This window comes from Hypomesus transpacificus, chromosome 11 (assembly GCF_021917145.1).
Source record: "Hypomesus transpacificus isolate Combined female chromosome 11, fHypTra1, whole genome shotgun sequence".
Classification (NCBI taxonomy): domain Eukaryota; kingdom Metazoa; phylum Chordata; class Actinopteri; order Osmeriformes; family Osmeridae; genus Hypomesus; species Hypomesus transpacificus.
The window spans coordinates 9518765-9542085 of record NC_061070.1 but is presented as its reverse complement, the minus strand read 5'-3'; the positions used below and the strand labels follow the sequence as shown (position 1 = coordinate 9542085).

General features: G+C 53.7%; 1 protein-coding gene across 15 annotated transcripts in view; it reads right to left on the bottom strand.

Annotated features, from left to right (window-relative positions):
* The window catches only part of birc6 (baculoviral IAP repeat containing 6), a 98295-nt gene that overhangs the window by 36108 nt on the left and 38866 nt on the right, over positions 1–23321 (bottom strand). For 14 of the 15 annotated variants that reach the window (XM_047028814.1, XM_047028822.1, XM_047028818.1 and 11 more), the window contains exons 54-59: positions 22061–22976; positions 21795–21938; positions 19886–20015; positions 17071–17203; positions 16551–16712; positions 15742–15857 (exon numbers count right to left, since the gene is read on the bottom strand). In XM_047028814.1, the coding sequence (XP_046884770.1) occupies positions 15839–15857; positions 16551–16712; positions 17071–17203; positions 19886–20015; positions 21795–21938; positions 22061–22976 (1504 nt within the window). In that variant the 3' untranslated portion in view covers positions 15742–15838. Of the gene's footprint in view, positions 1–5162; positions 5332–5560; positions 5726–7972; positions 8191–9352; positions 9657–10533; positions 10606–11333; positions 11534–15683; positions 15858–16550; positions 16713–17070; positions 17204–19222; positions 19225–19885; positions 20016–21794; positions 21939–22060; positions 22977–23321 lie in introns of those variants that run through there. The other variant, XM_047028829.1, reaches the window with a different exon arrangement.

Genomic DNA, 23321 nt, shown 5'->3' with positions numbered 1-23321 from the left:
ACGGTGAACGGCTGCTTGGGGCATGGCCAGGTGGCGATGGTGCACGCGCGCCGAGGTGGGAAGCCGTTCCAGAAGAGGGTGCAGTCTGCCACCGCTGCCGATCGATAACCTTCAGGGGCAGCGACTTTACGGCTTCGGGGCCGCGGTCGAGGCGTGCGTTTCCTTGGCAACGGGGAGAAGCTGTGATGTACTGCGCAGTGCCGAGCGGCCCAGGCTTATCACATGGGCCACACAATTCGAAATTCGAAGGAAACCACAGCAGAGATACTATCCGACACTTCGCTCCCGTCATACTCTCTCTTTATGGGCGGCAACGCTTGGAGAGTTTTGAAGGACTGCCAACGACGTGGACAGATTTATAATGAAGCCAGTCCCTGTTACAGAGTCAAACTGGAGATTGGGAAGGGGGGGGGGGGGGGTGGAGGGGGGAGGGGTATGCAATAAAGAACAGCTAATAAGTGAACGAAAAGGAAGTGATCTTTTTATGATGCTCAATGTTGATCGCGGAGGGCACCGAGGGGAAGGTGCCAGGGTCATGCAAAGCTCCATTCTGTACATTTGACTCCAAATTGAAAAAGACCTGAAACTAACACTTCTGTCTCTTTCTGCACCTCTTTCCACCTTCTGCTCAGTTTGTCGGGGACGGGGTTCCGTAGCGTGGATGGGGCTTGCCTTTCTATTGATGTATTTTGTTCCAGTTGATTTCAGGGTAGTGTCAAGAGATTCCCGTTTCTGTATCAAAATCTTTTTGGATAAATGTATGAACTCAATTCTAGATGTAACTGTGCAATAGGGGACATTTGATCAATAAAATGAGAATATATCAAACTAAAAGAACAGTCTTATCTGTTATCATCCAAGCGTGTACTTGCGTGTGTGCGCACGTGTGGGCAACTAGGCCAATGACCCGACTGGTGAGTATAACATGGTGGTATAACATGGTGAGTATAACATGGTGAGTATAACATGGTGAGTATAACATGGTGGTATACCATGGTGGTATAACATGGTTCGGTTAACAGGATCATATACGGGTGTGGGTGGACAAATACAGACCCTCGAGTATAAGGTGTCTAAACATTACACTCCAACACCCCTCATCTGAGGACTCTATTGGGATTCAGAAGACGTGCTCCGGTTGGACAAAAGGTCAGAGTGCCATGTTCCTCGTCCCCATACAACACGGAGGAAAAGAATTCCTGACACGTGTGTCTTGCATTCTATCGAGAGAGAGTGAAAGAGGAGACTGGAAGAGAGAAACGAGAAGAGAAACGAGAAGAGAGAAAGACGAAAAGAAAAGAGGATGCACACAGGGAAGGCAGGAAGGGCTTCACTTACCCTGTTGATTGTTTCAGACTGGGAAAGTGGGATTTCACCTGCACAAGGCTAGTGTCAGTGCTGGTTCTGGTCTACGTGTGTGTGTGTGTGTGTTTTTTGTAGCAAATGTGTGAATCAATAGGCCCAAGGACAATCAAGACAACAAAGGTGGTTGAGAACTGACCAGTACTGCTAATCAGCAGCACGGATCATTCAACGCTACAAACCCTACTAGATCATCAATCACACTCCATCAGATGGCGTTGGTTACTTCAGTAACACACGCCCACACAAACATAGATCCCATGATTTCACGCTGACCTCATCCATTTCTCCTGGCCTCTTTCGACCACATCCCAGATTGATGGAGAGGCTAGCTGGGTCCCTTCTAATCCCATAGACAGCCGGAGCTCCGCGACGCATCAAAAGGGCCGTCACAGTTAAACACTGGGCTCGCACACGGCTACCGTCAATCTCCCGCGTGGACGCCTGCGACCTCACCGCGCATTGGCCATCAACGTCCAATCAAACGGTAGACCGGAGCTTCAGAGAAACGTTCACGAGACCAGTGGGGGGAGGGGGGTGAGGGGGAGGAGGAGGTGATTGCTCGATGCAAATTGAAAGAGGTGTGAACACTAATAACGGTGGTTGAGGAGGCTCATTTAGCATTCACCTTGTGGGGTCTGCTTCTAACGGATACTGCTGGAGGGGGGACAGTGTGTGTGTGTGTGCACAAGTGTGCACAAAAGGAGGGAAATTAGATGAGACGCATGAGAGAATGTGCGTGTGTGTGTGTGTGTGTGTGTAGAAAGAAGAGAAAGGCCCAAGGAGGTAAAGGAAAGGTGGGGCAGGAGAAGCTGTACAGCTGCCAGTCCATAATGAGGGCGTCTCCACGCGACTGTGGCAGTCTGGGGAGAGGCGGGTTTCGGGTGGTGGGGGGGGGCGGGCAATCGAGTCCCTCCCTCCAAACAGCTCGGCTCAGATTACCCAGTGACTTCCAGAGCGGAGGCTCACAAAACCCATGAATGATGGGCTTCACGTGCCTGCTGTCTGTGGCCCCACACTGCCTCAGTCTGGACCCGCCATTAAATCACAGCTGCTTTGGAACCAAGGGCTAAACAGGAGGAGAGCGGAAAAGTTGTAAATGCTCGGTTCGGAGGGCGGATCGTGCGCGCCACACCGACACGCGCGCACACGACAGCCCAGGGTGGTGGAGGTCGGGAGGCGGTAGATCCACGGGGCGCGCAGAAAAGACGGAACGCAATTTGATTTGAAACAAACGTTCAAATGAATTTGCTCGGCGGGTGACATTAAAAGGCATTACCTCTCGCTAATGGCCTAAACCTTCTGTGACGATGGGGTGGAGGAGGGTGTGACGCATGCCAAACGGACCGGCCAGAGACACCGCGGGCCTGTAAATCACGGGTGGCTACTAGTTAGCTAACAATTAGGTATTTCCTGAACGTGTGTGTGTTTTGTGTGTTTTGCTGGTCATGGTGTTGCGGTTGGGGGCGTCTCTTTCAGCCCTCCAGAAGACAACAGCCGACGACGAGGTGTGAAGACCGGCTTTGTCCGACTGTGACGGACACCTGGTGAAGACCAGCTGTGTCCGACTGTGACGGACACCTGGTGAAGACCAGCTGTGTCCGACTGTGACGAACACCTGGTGAAGACCAGCTGTGTCCGACTGTGACGGACACCTGGTGAAGACCAGCTGTGTCCGACTGTGACGGACACCTGGTGAGACGGCCAGGCGGGCGGCGTAGGTGAGAAACACGACACCACACACATGATATCATCCACAGGACGTTCTCTAGTGGAAGCTGGAGGGATGCAATTCCATACGCAGTTGTATTCGACAGAGAACAAACAGACTAGGCTAGAGGAATCCAGAACAGGTCTGATGCCATCACTACTGACATATGAAGACGAATAGACGACCTCCAGTGTGTTTTAAATGACAAGAATTGCAGTGCATTATGCAGGAAACGAATGTACCTTTAAGTTCTTACACACGGCTGTATAAAAGGACAAAACGGATGACACTGGCCTGTGAGACAAGACAATTCCCTTCCCATGTCACCATGACTGTTCTCCACCAGGAGACCAAGTGTTCCTCTGAGACACAAGCACATTCAATTATCTACTCCCCCCCCCCCCCCCCCCCCCCCCCCCCCCAACTACAACTACAACAACTACGACTGGACGAGATCGCACCCGTTTGCCGTTTTAGAAGCGAATGTATCATCATTAAAAACCGGGCCATGAGAGATGTGTTTTTACGGAGGTTGTAAAACCTGGTGTCTGTCGTCACACGGCACTGTCTGCGTACTCGCGCTCACACAAGCACACCAAAAGCAGGCGTTCACTGTGAGGCCGTTGCCAGATAATGAGGAGTAATTACAATGCTCATCTCTTTATCTGCTGTTATTAAATTATGCATTACCCATCAATGCATACCAGCACACACACACGCATATAGCTGAGAAAATACGAGCGTAGCACACGGACAACTAGAAGGATGTGTACACAGTCATTAGCAATGTTCATATTTGCAGCCTTGTATTAAGAGTCCAACGCATGATGTGAGGAGTTTATCAAGTGTGTAGTCACAAGGCAGGAACCCTTTTTCCTTTCCGCTCGGAGCTAGTGATGGACCCTGAAAACACAACTGAAACCACACAAAGGCTGGGGACAAAGAGTGGGGGGACAAAATCTTCCAGCTGAATTCAAAGACACCTTCGGGCCAACGTTCAGACCACATAACACTCACAGCAGCAGGCAGGAGAGACCTCCTGAACTGCGGGAGGAGCTGAATCTCCAGAGACTATACCCCGGGGGGTTGGGACACTAATAACCAGCTGTGCCGCTACCGCCGTGCACCTTTGAACCACAGCAATGGTTTGACCTGGCCCTGGTAGGATGGTGGCTCAGGTGGAAGATGACTGCCGAACCAGAGAACATGTTAGGCTTTCACACTGGGGATCAGAGATTACATCGCCTCAGAGAACTGCCTACTCTATAGTAGCCAGCGTTGAAATAACACCGTTATCGCCACTACTGTTCACACACGCGTGCGCCGAGGAAATGTTCCAGAATGTGCTCGGCGTGACAGTTCCCGCCTCTTCACAGTCAAAAGAACACGGGTTGTTGTGAAGTTTCCAGGAACTCAAGGCGCTCGGGTGATTTTCATCACGAGCGCGACGGTCTCAGCTACCTTTCCCATTTTGAAAAACACTCATAAACGGATTAATTTGGCAGAGCGAATGAGTTCTTATCGAACCAACGGGACATGCTCTCATCTTCAGTCGAAATAATAACATGTAATCCAATTTGCTGCTCAATAATTACCACCAAACCAAGTCACAACTAACAACTAATCAAATCAGATGAGTCGTCGGCACTCTTGCGCATGGAAAGACTAAATTATGAAGAGAAAGTGCCGGATCTTCTAATTGAAATAGCTCAGAGTTTATTGAACTGGACTGTGAAGACGGCGACCCGCGTCGACGGTTCGGCCGGAGCCCAGGAGAAGGCTGCAGCTCCATCTGCTGTCTCGTCAGGCAATGATCACACACACGCGTGCACACACACACTTTTGGTCCACCTCAATTTGGTCCATCAAGTAGCCTTACTAATATATACACCAGGGCAATTCAAACCAGCACTCAATCACACCCCCTCTTCTGTTGAGCGGCCCAGCCACCTTGAACAACGACGGGTCTACGGCACCAAACGACACGGCGCAAAAAACAAAACAAAACCAACCCCCAATGATTATGATTTGGTCCATGTTGCACTTTGGCCCTGCAGCGGGCACAGTCCAGAGAGAGGGACGGGCTTACCGGAGTCGTTGCGCAGGTACGAGGACATGGCTGGGATGAGGCAGGACTGACTGAGCAGCTCCTGGAGCACCGAGGGCAGGGCGTTGCTGTTAGGGCTGCTGCTTTCCCCCGCGGGGGCCTCCCCGTGGCCCCCCCCACAGCCCGCTGGGTTGATGTAGCTGGCCAGCACCTGAGAGGGGACACAGCCAGACAAGGGGGGTTGTTTATACCCCACAACATGGGCTGAGGCGGAGCAACAACGTCAACTGGCCCATCTTCGAATCCAAATCCCTAAACCTGTTGCGTTGGCGGGAAATGCGGATGATCCGAGCGCGGTTCGAGGGGATGCGGCGCGTGGAAGTCTGGTGGTGCGTGGCCGTGTGTGTGGGGCCCGGGCGGGTGGAGGTGGTGGGACTGACCTGTAACAGGCAGGTGACGTGCTCCTCCTCCAGCCTCTGCTTGGTGAGGGCCTGCTCCACGTCCCAGCCCGACGCCGTGGAGCCCGTCCCGAAGCCCGTGCCCTTGGCCCAGTACAGCTGCTGCTCCTCACTGGTGCCCACGCCGTGCCCGCTGGAAACCTGGGGCTGGGGGGGGGGAGAGGGGGGGTGAGAGAGAGAGAGACACTGAATCGGTCCTAAACTGTTCAAGGCATGGTACCGTACAACTCACATGAAAGGGGCTTCATCACAGTGATGCAATATTTGCTCTGAGCGAGAAACAGGTTGCCCTTCTCCGACAATATGACTGGTTTGAAGACGCACTTGATCGTTGATAACAGCTAAGGCCGAGCATGCTTACACTGACACACATAAAGGACATGGGGGGGGGGGGGGGCTATGGATGAGGAACGAGCGCGTGGAAGTTAAACAATGATTGCCCAGGCAAAGTGTGCGCGCGCGTGTGTCATTCAAGCAACGCGGTGCACTAGAAGTGATGGAGGGGAGAAAGGAGGGAGTGTTTGAACAGAGGACGAGAGAGAGAGAGAGAGAGAGAGAGAGAGAGAGAGAGAGAGAGAGAGAGAGAGAGAGAGAGAGAGAGAGAGAGAGAGAGAGAGAGAGAGAGTCATCTGCAAATATCTGCGCCTCGATTCGTTCAGTCGGGATGTGGAGACCTGGCTGCACCTCCACAGGGAGGGGTTTGTCTGAAGCTGATTGGACGCGACGTGCCGTGCCGTACGGATCACCGGCATCGACACGGGTGTGAGTGACAAACACGTAACACTGCGTTCTCCTGAGCAGGTTCGCAAACGTTGCCGGAACGTTCCGGAGCGTGCGCGCAACGCTACCCCCCCCCCCCATCCTCCCTAATGGAGATGGCCTCTCGGTGCCAGCAGAGATCAGTGTCAAGTCGGTATGTCAATGTTGCAGTCAGGGAAATATGATAGCGGACTCGTTGGTCTTTTTAGTCTGGTGTTTACACAGTCAGTCAGTTTGAACATGGAGAACAGTCAACACAAGACAAGGCAGTTACACACACACACACAAAGACAGAGAGACGGAGAGAAGGAGAATGAAAGGGAGCGACAGAGCATGCGTGTGGGCACTCAAGCGTCTACGCCTCCCGACAGCCCTGGATATCAGCGCCTGGCACGGCCCCACTCCTGCCAGCCCTGGGCTGGGCGCTGGGCTGGGCGCTGCGCTAGGAGCCACGAGGCTCAAGGCTAATCACTGACTCCTGGGGGCATAAATCTGGGCCCCCTGGTGGAGGACGAGGCTGGTCACTCGACCTGATATTTAAAAAAAAATCAATAGATGAATGGGGACGGACTGTGCATCGGTCTGCCCCTCTGGTCTACGTCGATCCAGTGTCACATCTCTGGCCAGGACCCCCGCTCTGGCTCCGTCTGTTGGAGGGGACCTCAAGGACGGCCATTACGACACTGTGACAGGACTTTGGACGCCGTTCAAAGCCGTCGGCCCCGGAGATCTGTCCTCAAGTCGGACAACTCCATAAATCCAGCAGCGGCGCTCCGTAGAGGGGGGGCCACGCTGGAAGTGGAACGCTCAACTGGGCGTTTCAGGAGGCTCACTTTGTTCTCGTGGTCGTGTCAAGCTTTTTCGGGGGGCGCTCTGGATCTATGCCGTGATCGATGAGGTCCGCTTCCAAGCCCGAGACCACACTCTCGGTTCAGGTAACACAGAGAAGGCCGAGCAGCTAGCTCAATAGGAGACTTATTACTTCAATTAAAGAGCATGCCAATTCTGAAGGGGGGGGGGGGGGGGGGGAGGGGAGGGTCTCTCTTCATTCACTTCCCATTCATGACGTTCCATCTCCGTAGCTGTCAGCGGCTGGCAAAGACATCTCTCTCTCTCCTCAGAGCTGCCTCTTATCATTCAGAGGAAACAATTAGCCAATTTGTCAAGAGGCTCAGTGGGAGAGAAGAGGCCTTGACTACAGCTCTGCCAGGTAGTGCCCATTAATAACCTGACGGAGCTTCTGACTGAGTGAGCGACAAAACCACTTCATTTGTCCTAAAGAGTGAGAGCTGCCCATTGTGTCACATCAGAGTAAATGGCGGCGGCACCTGAGCGTTTTGCCTGAGACGGACAGCATTCGTCAAGCTCCCCCACCCCCCCCCCCCCCCCCCCTCGTCAAGTTGTCTTTACCCCAAACGGGGCTATTTTGTCGCTCGCTTCAGAAAAACCAAACACAGTGCGAGTCAAATTCATCAGAAAAACAAGCCAACTTGAACACGTGAGATGTAAGCCTAATTCCGGTACTTCACGATCGAATGACAGTGCTTGCACGTCGTTTACACATCTGGCCCCTCCAGGTTTCTCATTGCTTACACACACGCAAAAAAAAAAAGAAAAAAAAAGAATGAGCCTTACCTCAGAAGAGCTGCCGCTGGCGTTGGGGACGCGGGGCGCGTGGTGGCTGAGCGCCGACAGACAGGCCAGGATCAGGTGGATGGCTCCGATCTCCAGCGCCATGCGGCGCAGCAGCACGCCGTCGTCCGTGGTCAGGGGCGTGGTGCTGAACAGCGCCCGCAGCACGTGGAAGGGCAGCGTGGGCAGCACGTTGGCGGACGGAGACTGCAGGATGTGACCTGTGAGGGGGAGGAAGCAGGGCCGACCACCAATCAGAGAACGGCGGGATTACAGGGGGCTGAAGAGTCAAAATTAAAGTGACGAAGACCAGGAAGATGGTCCAAGAAGAAAAGCCTGAGGACGGTTGAGGAGAGATAATCTATTCAGTATCTAGGGCAAAGACAACCGTCTAAACACCAGGTAAAGGGCAGCCAGATGTGACTGGTGTCATCAAACAAGCAGCCAGCTCTGCTCATCAATCCTCAGCACGGGAACGTCATCTCAAGGACTACAACAAAAAAATATACACCACAGTGACAGAGACAAACAAGGTTGACATATAAAAGCACACGCGGAACATGGACAAAAGGCGTACGAGCGGTCGCTCGCGCACGGCACAGACACAAAAGAGGCTAACAGCACGCTGTCAATAAGGCAGACAAACGAGAGAGAGGATCTCCGGAGTCGTTTGGATGGCGAGGGAGGACTCGTCAATACGAAACAAGCCAAACAGCTACGTTACCCACCAGTCTGCAGACAGAGAGGGGGGGGGGGGGGCAGCAACATCGTGACGGTGTGTGGGGGGGGGGGGCGAACAAACGTGTCTCAATTCTAAATGGAGTCATTTAATGAATTCTCTCTGTCCTCCCCTCGCACAGGCAGAACTAGGCAGCGTTCAGAGGGGTCCAGTTCCATGCCCCGGCCACATTGTTGCAGTGACAGCTATGTATTGTGGGGGCTTTGATCACGGGCGTTATTGATCGGCGCCACTGGCCAGATCGACTGGCTGACAAAGCCAGCGAGCGTCCCGGTTTGGGGGGGGGGGGGTGGCGGCGGCAGGGTTGGGATGGATAAGGGAGGGTGACATCTGTCCCCAAGAGACCTTCAACAGCCTCCTGCGTGCGTACTCACGACACACGTTTCCATATATGGATAGATTCTAATCTTGTTGGACGGTGATGGAGGCCAACAGTTAGTCCTGACCACCAGAGCCGGACAGAGGAGCCGGACAGAGGAGCTGACCATGTGACCTGACCACGTGACCTGACCACATGACCTGACTGGAATCATGACAAACAACCCTCAGTGTGAATGACAGTCAATTAGGGGAGGGGCGGGGGGGGCTAAATGAGAACATTAAGCCCACGCACACCACTAGGTAAACGGCGCGAGGACACTTACTTCCCTCGCCGTCGTCCGTCACCCCCAGCACGAGGCGCAGCAGGCACTGGGCGTGCTTCCTCTCCTTGAGCAGCACCTCGGCGTAGCCCGGGAGGCGCAGGAACAGGCCGAACGCCGCCAGCGAGTGGGCGGGGATGGGCGACATGGTCTGCACCGACGACTTGCTGACGGGCGGCGTCTCGGCGGCGATGGTCTCGGGCGCCTCGTACACCAGCTCGCCCGACTGCTCGATGGTGACCCACTCGAACTGGTCGCTGTCCTTGGGCTTCTCCTGCGTGGCCGAGGGCACCACGGGGGCGCTCACCTGCGACGGGACACGGGGGGGGGGGGGGGGGGGGGGGGGGGGGGGGGGGGTTAGAACAGGGCGGGGTGGCGGATGGTGGACGGACGGCGCCTCGAGGAAATGTGCTGACGCGGTCGGGGACTTTTCAGTGTGGTGCGATTGTGTCTGTGGGTGTGAAAGGACAACCCGAGGAGGATAAGCCGGTCGTTCACAAGGTTTCTGACGTGTGGTCGTAAATGTCAATGCGGGTCCTTTTTTTAATTGATTGTTTTTTAACCTTTGAGATTATACATGAACTGGCCGAATTTACTCAAAACGGTCTGATTTATAGACTATGATAACAAGTCTGTCGCACGTCCTCATTTGACGCTAACTAACACACCGTGTCTTAAACCGACAAGCGCAACTGAACACATCTGAGCTTTAAACCACGTGTGCGCACACTTGACGTCGATACGATCAATTCAAGCTCAGCTGAACTAAAAGCCAGAGCGATTCTCTAGGAATGTACGCCTGGAGTAAAACACTTGGCACCTGTGGGACAACGTTAGCTAATGGAGGCACAGCAGTTTAGCTACCTAACCCACTAACATGAACACCACTAAAAGCTGGTTCTGTTTGAACAGGAAAGCCTTACCTGCCCCTTTCGTAGAATCGAGTTTGCTAACGGTCTCGAAGCTAAGCTAGCCATGCGGCGTTAATAATTCACAACGAGAGTGCGACCTGCAAAAACGACGGCGTTGGTTCACGGGCGGTGAATGATCGAGACAGACCTTGAAACATACGAGTTTGCTAATAATGGTAGGCCCAATCAAATAACTGGGCCTTTGTCACATCAAATCTTTCATGCGGGTGTCGTTCATACGGGTCTTAATGAGGTGTCATAAAATGGTCTCACTTGGTGGCCGTTGTGGGGAGCCTGGTGCCAGCCACCAGTGGCTCTGGGAGACTGCCTGAATAACTCGATTTTCTGCAACGATTCGAGAAGAGGTAGAGGGTGGGGAAGTGGAAGTGGAGGGGGGGTAGTGGGAGGGGAAAAGATGAACAAAACAAAAACAAATAACAGATTTAGTTGCTTGGCAGGTCAAAGAATCCATCTCAGCCATTTCAGCTTCTCACCTCGTCACTGTGCATGCTCAACTACCGGCTAAAGTATCTATTTACTTTCGTTCACTAGGCATGATGTGGCGCCCGGGGAGCGGGCCAGACAAATACGGAGGGAGCCTGAACGAGCAAACCCGGCGACGTGCCGGCCCTTTCAATGGGCCCGGTGGAGAGACGCACGCAAGCTCCTGTCCTAACAGATTGAATATTTAGGAAGTCAATTTGAATTCCCCCGTTAACGGTTCCGTGTTAAGATTGGAATAATACTGAGGTGTAGCTCTGTGGTAGGAGCACATGACTGCACCCGGGACCGTAGTTCGTTTGGGGTAAACGAGGTGTCTGCTAAATGAATACATTATATTTAAAAGATGTGGAACTGCACTCACATCACACGCTTCGGGGAACATGAACTAAGGCGTAGATACGTTTGGACGTCATCCATTGACCTTACCGGGAGAATCTCAATCACAGCCTACAACAAAACTGCAACTCTAACCCCCCAGTCTGTTTTTAACGATGAAGTAGCGCCCTAGCTTTTCGGCTAACGGGGGACCCGTGGAGCTGGTGGGGCGCGAGGCGCGGCGCTGGTCTGACCTGCTGGATGACGTCGGGGTACAGCATGGGCAGCCGCTCGGCGATGAGGGCCAGGCCGCCCATGCCGGCGAACACCTGCAACGGCGACTGGATGGGGTGGGTCTCCAGCAGGGACTCGTCGATGGCGGCATCCAGGCACTCGTCGCCCGGGGTCATGGGCTCATCCTCGGGGCAGCTGCTCAGCATCTCACAGTGCTCCACTGGAGAGGGAGGGGGGAGGAAGGAGAGAGAGAGGGGACGATACAACATTTAAAACCAGACCGTCCTGATGAACAATTGATTCAATATTGCGGTCTTGTACTTTTGACGATGAACAAAATGAATGTTTCTGATATCGGACAATCAGATCTTGAAAAACGACCAACAAAAACAAATACTGGAGAGGTATCCTGCCAGATAGGCCCGTGTTTACCTCCAGCCCAGATCATGAGATAAATCAGCTCTTATAAATTCATCATTCATAGACAGAGGAAAAGTAGAGAGAGAGAGAAAAAATAAATAAAAAGAGAGCTACTCTCCCATTAATCAAGCTCAAGCAACCAATGAGGAAGGTGGGGATCGCATGGGAGGGGAGACGAATGGCAGAAACGAGACACCCCAGTCTCGACTGGCTTTGGAACGGAAGAGGTGTAGATACAATAATGTGCGCTAATGGTTGCACTTGAAAAAGGGCTTCCCAGTCTTCGTGCAGTCTGGGCACTGATTAAAAAACGAGAAAAAAAAAACACGAAAGACGTCAAGGACGCAGACAAACTACTCGTCCCATTCTGCACGTTTGGGGGCGGTCGTCTCCGGAGACAAAGTCAGACCAACTCGACGGACTAAAGGGTGGAGGAAAAGAAAAAAAAACGAAACTGGCCCTGCTCACTGTTTGTCTTTGCCAGAGTGAGCAAGGGTCGTTTTACGATGATATAAAGCTCGAGTCGATTGATGGGTCATCTACAAGAAAGCCACACATCATCTCTCATGGATGAGAAAATAAAACTGATGATTCATGACTGCCCTCTTGTCCTTTTATCTCTCCCTCTCCCCTCTCTCCCTCTCTTTTCTAAAAGGTCCTTTTTCCCATTCTCCTCATGGGGAATTAAAAAGCCACAGAGGTTGTGACTAATAGGGTTTCTAACAGTGCTCGTGCTGTCTGGACTCCAAAACAGGATGAGACGTGAAGGAGATGGGGGATGCTCGTCTTTCAGTGGGCCAGCAAGGAGAGATCGCGGCGCCTGGAGAATATCTAAACAGCAGAAACCATTGAGTTGCGGTAATGATTTAAAAGTGCAAATACGAGCTGAGGCATCATCATCAGGCTGCTGGTGAATCCACCGGCCAATCATAGACACGAGGCCTTGGCGGGACAAATGGAGAAAGACGAGAACATCTTTTGACTCTGTATTGGAGCAAAACGGGTTCCTTGGTAAAGGTGAACCAAATGTATTTAAACCGGTGACTGACAAGATACATCAGAAATGGTGAGAGTAAAGGCGAGCCGGAAGACCGTAAACGGCCCTCCCAAGGGACAAAAAGTGTTTCGATGTGAAAGCCTGGCCTATTTACAGAAGGTAAAGGCTGGGAGCCCTCCTTGAGCCCGTCTCCAGTATGGAGAACGGAGGAGCGCTAAGTGGCGCAGAGGTAAATGGATTCCCCCCCGCCCCCACCCCCCCAGTACCGTAGCCCTCTCTACCTCCATCTCACATTCTTTTGCTCAATCTCCCTCTCTCCATCTCCCAGGTCTTTTAGCGAGGGTCAATGCTCTACCCTCCATTTAACAGCCTCAATGGGGTCTCTGGAAAGAATCCTCCGGAAGGATTGGTTTTTAGAAAACAGAAGGAAGCTTTCTGGGGGGAAATGGCTAGGTGAGCCATAAATGCAGATAATGCAGTTGGGCCAGGGCCAACAGCGGAAGGAAATGTAAGCCTGCAGGGGTCAATTCCTTCAAAAGATAAGAGCCTTCATATGGATAGTGCCATGTGTATCATTCAACAACAACAAAACGTCCGCACAAATTAGAAAACTGATCCGTCCTTTTGTCCCGGAGCAGAAAGCGCAGCGTCGGGAGAGCTGGCTAACAACACTATTGGTGCATGGCATTTGCAGTCTTATCCTCCTTCCCCCTCTCTAATCTATATCCCTCAACTAATTATCTGAACTCCTGAGCCAGAGAGGAGTGAAAGTAAATTGGTTCAACGAAGACAATGATTGAGCTAATCAGGTGGTTAGTGTCTGGGCTAAGGAGCGAGATTAGCTTGGAGAAGCTTGGGCTCTTTTCTTCAGACTGGAGGGCTTTTTCTTACCTCAGGAACACACAAGTCGCTAGTCTTCCCTGTCAGGCGGACACAGAGACAGTGACGAAACGGTTCAAACCAACGCCGAGGTCGTCAAACTGAACCCGAGTGACCGGCTCCAAAACGACGGACGGCGAGGCCGTAAAGAGAGATGAAATGCAGGGAGGAGGGGGTGCACTAAACGAAACAACTGACTGTGAGTGGTTGTGTGGGGTGGGGGGGGCAGGGGGCGGAGCAGAATCAACATCCTCTACCGGCAGAAAGGGAAACAGGCTTTTGTAGCTGTGCCACCAGGCGGGGGCTTACTGTTTACGATAGGCCAAACAAGCCTGGAGCGGCAGAGGGACAGAGGCAGGAAAGGGTCTCTCTTTCCAGACAATGTCTCAACATGGTACAGTCCAGCCCAGTCCAGTACCACACAAGCTAAGGACTGCACCATATGTTCCCTTCTGGGTTCGGTGAGGACTTCAAAGCGGTGAATGGTGGTCCTGGGTCGGTCATGTGTTGAGGACTGCGTTTGTCTTTCACGAGGTTCGCACGAGCTGCGAGCTTTTCCTGGCTGTTACTGTTCTGGTGATTAGGAGTCGTGCTTCGCTACGTACACCAGTAGGGTGGTTGTGTGAGTGCCAGTGGCAGTTTAACATGTTCTAGAAACGTGAACGCAGCAGAACAACACTATCGGCTCCTGCTAGGATCAAAGCTCTCCCTGCGTACGCACACACACACAAAAAACATTCATTACGCTCCAAGAGATGGCATGTAGTGATCTGTGTGCAGCCATGGGTGAAGAATGGATACATTATTGAACACATTCTCATTGTTTTACTCAATTTTCCACATGAAAGGAGATGGAATGTTATTCGATCATGTATAAAATGTTAGTGTGTGAACCCTGTTTTGCAGTGGGAATCTGCCGAGGTGCTGTGTGCGTGTGTGTGTGTGTGTAGGAATAGTGGTCAGCTAAAAAGATTTGACCTAGTCGGCACATTCACCACTGCTGACATCATCAAACAGACGCTGGATGTGTGACATAAAAAGATATGCATGTCACAATAGAGACAGATACATCCATGTCTTAGAGAAAGAAAGGCTAAACCAGGATTGCTACAAATATATTCAAAGCACATGTTATCTTGATTCATAGTACTCCAGTAACAAAAAGCTGAATTATGTTTGGAACAAGCTTGGCCTAAAAAGGTAGGAGGAGGAACCTGACTGGACCAGCAACCTCCAGGAGCCATCAAGCATCGCTGCTTTCCTCTGCCAGCCCCACGTCTAATAGAGGTGGTGATGTAAGAGCCCCAGACCAAAATAACCTCCATTAAGAACAGGACCCGGGATGGGGGGGGGGGGGGGGGGGAACTGCCTCGAAAGACGACGGCCTGTTAATTCACGCCAAAACCCATTTAGGTGGCCGCTCCGTCTTCAAAACCCCATTCCCCACGCCTATGGCCCAGTCCTTGAAGGAGTATGTAACAAATCTGACATGCATTCCAGCACTTCCATCTTCCCACTATAGCTTCCCATCAAAACAAAACGATTCCGGGCCATCGCGGAAATGGATACTTCTTTATTTGTATTTTTCCTATACAAGGGCCCCATGACTCAACACAAAGGACCACTTGAGTGTAGAGAAGGCTGCTTGTGTTTGCCTCTCCTCCTCCCTCCTCCCCCCAGCCCCTTTCCAGAAAGAGAGCGCCTGCTTGGACGTGACGGGAGGAGACGGGCACGGGTGCCGAGGCGGAGGGAAGGATGGATGGGTGCGGAGGGAGGGGGGCCATCCATCCCTGTGTGGAATGGGCTGTCAGGGGAAGGCGTGCAGAGAGGGCGATCAGGGCCTCACTCAACCAGCCCTGGGTCCAACCACAGAGCGGGAGGGATATGAGGGATGAGCTCGCACTTTGGAGAGGAGGATGAAGGCATGTGTGTGTGTGTGTGTGGAGGGTTTCTCTCATCGCATGTGGACGAGGTGGTTAAGCGTGAATACGGTGTATGCGGTCCTGTGAGTGTGTGCGTGTGTGTGTGTTCCCTCTCCTACACGCGCGTGGGACTCGGGCCACCCAAAGCTGACCTTTCTCGGTGCGCAGCCTCTTGAAGGAGTCCGTCTTGGAGAGGCCGGGGTCGGAGATGACCTTGGAGCCCAGCTTGACGGTCAGGTCGATGGAGCGGTAGCCCTGGGGCAGCCGCCGGTCGTACAGGAGGGTGAGCAGCTGAGCCAGGGTCATCTCAGCCGGCAGCGGCTGACCTGGAGGAGGAGGAGAGGAGGAGGAGAGGAATGCATGACAGCTACTGTACACAGGCCCGAGGGGGACGTGACCCAGATATCAGCGACGACACGTGCCAAGATGACGCGGACGACGAGCGGGAAACAGTTTGAGACCGCCGATCGGTTTGGGCGCTGCTGGTGTTGGGGAGCTTTGGTGTTCTTGATGCAGTTTGGCAGTGACTAGTACAGGCCGGATTGAGGAGGTGACAGGGGCAGGGTGGAGGGAAGGGGACGTGTCACTGTGACACCCCGGGGCCATGGCCCTACTGATTGGGGCCCAGCCAAAGGACACACAGGCACGGGCTCAATGAATGGATTGAGACGGAGGTAACGGCTTCATTAAGCAGGCTGGATCGATAGGCTTCCCTTTGGTGGAGGAGAAAGCAGGGTGGTGTGTGTGTGTGTGTGTGTAGGGGGGAGGAAGGATGCATTGGATATGTGTATTTGTGTACCAGGGTTGTACAGTCAAATTTGAAGCGTTTTGAATAATAGTTACAAAAAGAAACAGCACTACATGATGTAGGTATTATAGTCTTTGGTGCCGGCTTTAATATTTCTCAACAGTCCTCTTTGGAAAATATTTCGGCACGCTCTCTGCATTTGGCCAGAGGTTTGTGTGTGTGCGACAGAGTGAAGGAGGCGTCCGGAGCGCTGAGCGGAGGTGACAGGTACCTGGGAGCAGCTTGTGGTAGAGGTGGAAGACAGGCACACTGATGGTTTTGGCAGAGGGGTCCACACCTGAGGAGGCGGTCAGCTTGTCGCTCATCACGCGGCCCCTCCGGGAGGGGGGGCGGGGAGGGGTGGACAGCGCTCTCTTGGACTGGGACTTCAGACCTGGACGGACACACACACACACACACACAGAGAACTCAGTGTACAAAATACACTCTTTCGACACACTAGACAGGCCTCATTCGATCCAGGTCGATATTTGCTTTGGAATCCATTGAAATGTTTTGTGACATCCTCTCCTTTCAGCATTATCAAAAGGATTCCATTCAATAAAAGGAGCTTACCCACGACAACTTATGATTCATAGCTCCTCATACGTCTAGTGTAAATATTGAACTTATCAGCCCTCTACCATTGGTGCACTGAAGCTGATGAACTAGTTAGTCAGCTCTTAGAAACGGCACTTTGAGGGTGATTGGTGGCTAACAGGGATTGGCTGGAGAAATGAGAGCCTGGATACCTGAGGCCACGACGACGCTGTAGTTGTCCTGGAAGCCGCTGTCGGCTTTCATCTTCTCCTTCTCCTCGTGGTTCTTTTTCTCCTTGTCCTCTTTCTGCTCGTTGATCAACTTGGCTGTGATGCTGGGGGGTGTCTGTGGTGGAGAAATATGAGAGAGAGAGAGATAGAGAGAGAGAGAGAGAGAGAGGAGAGAGAGAGAGAGAGAGAGAGAGAGAGAGAGAGAGAGAGAGAGAGAGAGTGGGAGAGAGAGAGTCATAGTGGGAGAGAGAGAGTGGGAGAGTCATAGTGGGAGAGAGAGAGTGGGAGAGAGAGAGTGCGAGAGTGCGAGAGTGCGAGAGTGCGAGAGTGCGAGAGTGCGAGAGAGAGAGAGAGAGAGAGAGAGAGAGAGAGAGAGAGAGAGAGAGAGTGTGAGAGTGTGAGAGTGGGAGTGAGAGAGTGAGAGTGAGAGAAAGAGAGTGAGCGAGAGCGAGCGAGAGAGACAGCGCGCGAGAGAATGAGAGACAAAGAGAAAGGGAGACAACAGAAAAGGGGGGAGAGGGAGCGTGAGAGACAGAGGAGAACAGAGGGAGGAGAGAGAGCACATTGTCGACGGGATAAGGAGAGAGGAGACCTTCCTGTGGGCTGCTTCTCTCTCCCTGGGGCCTACGAGCTGCCGGATGCAGTCAGGAAGCTATAGATGCTAATGGTCAGAACATATACATACCCCCTTGAGGGGCCCGCTGCCTTTTGGAAGTATTGACATCAAGCCTAATGTATGCGCCAACAGGGCTGAACAGTCATCAACAGTTAGATCAAGCACATCTATTCCGCCACCCCTTCAGAGATCAGATAAGGCGGCCTCAGACGACGGAACATGAGCAATTCCGAGGGGCCGTCGCCAGCACAGATTTCCAGAGGACTCCTGGAAGACTTCACCGTCACAGAGGTGGTTCGGCCAGTGCGACTCCTGTCCACCGGCCGACGTCTGGCCCCGCCCCTCCCGAAGCCTGAAGCCCCGCGGCCGGACCCCGATCACAGACCGAAAGCTTTAGCTCGACCGCCTCTCCACGTGGCACGGTCGGGGTAACAACAGCGGCCAGGCTGCCTTGCTGGAGCTGTCATGGTCACAGAGCCTTCCAGAGGCATGGGGGGGGGGGGGGGGGCTGCCTGCTGGAGCCAGGTGATCATCAGGGCTGCTAGCTGCTGTTCTCAAGGTCCCAGGAAGAGAGCCATTCATCAGCAGCAGGCCTGGTGAGGGCTGGCCAGGGGTCAACACACCTGGACAGGGGTTAGGGTGCTGTGTAGCCAGGCTGCCAGTACCTGGATGACCAGCTCATGACTTAAGCTCCAAGACTCGCTTCCAATGCTAAAGGAATACAAGACTCGACATGCTGCTCTGTTTATTAAGGGGTACTTTTGTCCTCTGATTTACACGGTGGCCTGCCTGAATATAGTTCAGAGAGAAGTTATTCATGAGGAAGGCTTACAAATAGTTGGTTCCATAGATGCAATAGCAAGATGCAGCACGTTCTGGTGACTCGTGTCCGTGTCAGAGAGCTTCGGTATCTCCCCCTGCTGGTGCGCTACAGGTACAGGGGAAGGCTCCGGAAAGGGAGCCCACGCTGCTGCTAATAATGTGAGTGGACGCGCAGCAGTCGACTGGAAAGGTCCATGGTTATGCCCCGAGAGCTGGAGGGGGGGGGGGGGGAGACACACTATGAAGTGTACTGTGTGCTTGCTTCGTGTTCTCAGTGCCTGTATGTGGGTTCTAGAGAGATAGGGGAATAGGAAGCGTGTGTTTTAGAGATGTGGGCAGAAGCAGGAAGGAGGTGGACGGAGAGGGAACAGGTGAGCTGTGGAAGACATGGAGCTAACACGGGCCCCCGGGGCTGTGCTGCTGGTTCACTCGGCACAGCAGAAGCCAGCTTGTGATACTCTCCCATGATGCTGTTACGGTTTTTTTTCGCTCATAAATGAGCAATAGGCAAAAGAAAACACCCAAAAAATGTTGAAATCCGAATATGATAAAAAATAAATAAAAAAAAAAACTTTGGAGAGATATTTGCTATAAATAACGAATGACGAATGATTCTGTTCGCAAAACATCTGCGCTTTGGCGGACACCGTGTTGGAAGCCGTCTGCTGTGTATGGGGCATGCGTGGGTCTGGGCACATCTGATGGAATCTGGGGAGGTGCCGACACGGCGCATCACCCTTCAAATATGTAAATATGTCTGCCTTCTCAAATGGAAGGAGCCAGGGCTGGGAGGAGACAACGCTTGGACGGGGAGCCGGGCTGGGAGAGCCGCTTCCCTGCGTGTGTGAGTGGTGTGTGGGCCAGGGGGACGGCTCGGGAGTGTCGAACACACACGAACGCTCGCTCAACACGCGCACCACCTGACGTTACAGGGAGACTACGGCCACACCGCGTGCTTGTGCAACGCCGTGCCACGTCCTTCAGAGTGCAGTTACTCCCTCTTCACCTAAGTCCCCCCCCCCCCCCAACACACAGCTGGCTTTTCGAAGACAACGTCGATTGGGCCGACAATGACGCCATAACGCGCTACCATCAGGTCAGCCAATAGGCACGCTGCTCTGCTGCACGCGTGAGGAGAAGGCAGGGGAGCGCTGTGAGAGGACCCGTGGGGCAGAGGACCAGAGGACCCGTGGGGCAGAGGACCAGAGGACCCGTGGGGCAGAGGACCAGAGGACCCGTGGGGCAGAGGACCAGAGGACCCGTGGGGCAGAGGACCAGAGGACCCGTGGGGCAGAGGACCAGTGGGGCGGAGGGCCCGTGGGGCAGAGGGCCCGTGGGGCAGAGGGAGGGAGGACGTACCAGACACCCGGTCCAGGACTTCGGCCAGCGTGGTGGAGATGGGCAGGTGAAGGGTGCGGTACTTGTGTCCCGCTCCGTACATGGGGTGCTGGATCACGTGACTCGTGGCGTTAATGCGTCCTTTGTACAGCTGAGGAGAGAGAGAGAGAGAGACAGAGAGAGAGATGATAAGACACACAAGGGTTGACAGACGGAGTCAAGACGGATTAAGAGACATCGATGTCGGGGACGTGACTTAAAAAGCACTTAAAAAGTTACTATAAAAAAATAAAAACCTGCGACTGAATGAAGGGACTGTCAATCTCTTCAGTTGAACATGGAAGCTTGCCTAAAGATGACATGGGTTACTCTGACTAATGTGACACTCCTCTCCCTCCCTCCCTCCCCCTCTCCCTCCCTCCCTCCCTCTCTCTCCCTCTCTCTCCCTCTCCCCCTCCTTCCCTCTCATCGCTCTACATCTGCTTTTATCGGAGTTGACAAGACTTCTCATCCGGCATGAATGTTACATGTGCGCATCAACCGGGGCGACATTTATTGCTTCCTCCGCCCTCCGAGCGACAGGCTGAGGATCCGGGGCCACGGCCCAGCAGAAGGACCTCGTACTGAGTGCTTAACTCCCCCCCCCCCACACACACACACACACACACACGCCATCTTGACGAGTAGGTCCTTTTAATGGCCTCAGAACGGAGTTCTTTTGGATAACGGACTGAAGAGAACCCCTCCTATCAGAAGAGCTTCACGCATCACGTTCTTCATGGCTGCAACAGCTTGGAAAGCGGAGCATGGTCTGTTTGGAGTATCGTAAGCGTTTAGTGGCATTTGATGGACGCGGCAAACATAAATGTCAAGTTTCCTCCAGCCAGATACAGATCAGATGGACATGGGGTTTAAATATCAAAGTGCAGACGTTATTATTTCAACACTGATGCACTGAAGTCACTGGAAAGGTCAGTTGTATACTGTAATGAAAAGACGTGACAAGAGTCCAACTAACTTGATCATTGTTGGATACGTGTCGGTTTTAAAGTCAACGCTTTTTTTCGTCACCGAGGAATAGATTCCACCCCCCCCCCCCCTCAACCTTACTGGCTAAACGTGTCCAGACTGGGGGTCTCGCAATTCGCTCATGAAAGGGATCGCGTGTGAACGTACCCCATTTCATATCCAGCCCGCGAATAACAGATGATTTCATAATAAACATTATCATCGCATCAAAGATATTCAACCCCTCAGTCCCCCAAGTCAACGGATCATCTTCCTGTCTGGCAGGATGGACAGTGTTTTCCTGGCATGCCCAGCCACAATCATCCTTCAGCTTGCCCGCAAATTGACCCTCACCCCAGCACGCGGCTATCGATGAATAATAAGAATACAAACACATTAAAAAGCTGAGCAGGGAGTGATGACGACGACGAGATGACTGGCGAGGTTCAAATGGAATTCGCTTTGGGGACAGATGAAACCAATTTCTCTCCCTTAGCGTCGTGTCTGTCGTGTCTCCCTAAATCCTTCCCTTGACAACCGATTATTTGAGGAGTGTGAATTATAGGGCGTTAACATTAGGAGGGGGAACACGATGTGCTCGAGTCCAGTGCCAGGATGTGACACGCGCACGCCTGTGAGAGCGTGTGTTCCTTTATTCACATTACTCTTATGCTGTCCCCTTGTGGCCACCAGGGTTTATTACACTATAAACATGTTCAGGATAAGAGCCTGAAAACTCTTGTTTCGGTAACCGCCTGCTCAGATGTGGACCCCCTCTACCAAAACCACCAGTGTGCCTGTCTTCCACCTCTACCACAAGCTGTAAGCCATCCGACAAGGGCCAACTAAAGCAAGGCCTCGACCAACGCCCCGACAGGAAGAGAAGCCGTGTTTGGGCCACAGGAGGTTCGGCGGGACCCACCGGACACGGCGACTGCAGGAAGACGGTGACCTTCTCGTCCTCCAGCATGAGCTGCAGGAAGAGCCTGCGGATGAAGCCGGAGATGTTGCCGGAGACGGGCACGTTCCCTCGCTGGGGGGCCGACTGGAAGAGCTCGCACAGCACCTGCGAGGGGGGAGGAAGAGAGGGGTTAGGGTGGCTTCCTCTGGGATCCGACAGCATGATGAGAAAGCAGAGCGGGCGCCATCCGCCAGCGACACCTCTGAAGGGGGGGGGAGGCTTCACACCTGGGCCATGAGTCTCTGGTTGTTGGGGTGGCAGGAGATGCACTGCAGGAAGAAGGCCACCGTGGCGTTCTCCAGGGCCGTCCTCTGCTGCGTGGTCAGCCCGCCGCCGCGCATGGATGACGCCAGCGAGTAGCGCGAGCCCGAGGGCTGCGGCGGGGCCGGGGCGCAGCACGCGCCGCTGGGGCCCGCCGCCTGGGCTCCTCCCCCGGAGGCGGAGGCGTGGGTGGCGGCGTGGGTGGCGTGGGCGGCGGCGGCGCCCGCGCTGGAGTGGCACAGGAGGAAGAGCAGAGCCGTCCACAGGGGGTTGACCTCGGGACCCCCCAGCCAGTCCTTCATGGCATGGCTGTTCCCCACCTCGGTCAGGAAACGCAAGACGGGCGCCGCTAGCTCGGGCGACAGGGGCGCTCTCGCCGGCGAGGACGAGGCGGAGGAGGAGTGGGGGTGATGGAGGTGCTGCTGGTGGTGCCTCCGCTCGGCCTGGGCGGCGGGCAGGGGCAGGTCGGCGCTGGCCAGGAGGCCGCAGCAGAGGCCGGCCAGGCTGCGCACCAGCAGCGACGGCAGCCCCGAGTCCAGGAGCTGCTCGATGGCCCCCGGCGACTGGGAGGCGGCGGCCAGCGTGGCCAGCTGCGACTCGGACAGGCTGACGGGCGGCCGCGCGTGCTTGGAGTCGTCGGTGAGGCCGGCGGCCGAGGCGGCGGCGCTGAGGTCGTGCTGCTTCTTGCCGTCGTCGGTCATGGACAGGCGGTGGTGCTGGGCCTGGGAGTGGGCGGCGGCCGGCGCCGCCACGATGCCCATCCAGGACATGAGCAGGGAGAAGTAGCCCGGGTGGATGTGACACATGGAGCACAGCAGGCTGTCCACCGCCTTCTTCAACACCATGGTGCAGGGCAGCGACATGGACCAGTTGTACAGCAGTCTGTGGAAGGAACAGCCAAACCAGAGATTAATTGTGGCTTCTTTTCATAATGACACAAAACCAAAAGGTCATCTCATCTTCAAAGAACAATAATGAATAAATCAAATGATCCCTCGATTGAATCATGTCTTTATAAGTGAATCCGCGGGCTCTCCGGAACAGAAAGGTAGCACCTATCATGATTCTCACTTTGCACATATGAATACTTCATGAGTGTTTTGACATGAGGGATCACAAAGTAGACATGCAAGACTCCTGTTTGCACAGCATGCCAGCAGAAAAGCACAGCAATCACAGAGAGAGGCCCCGTCGACACCCTACGAGGACCAAATGATCATCCAGCGG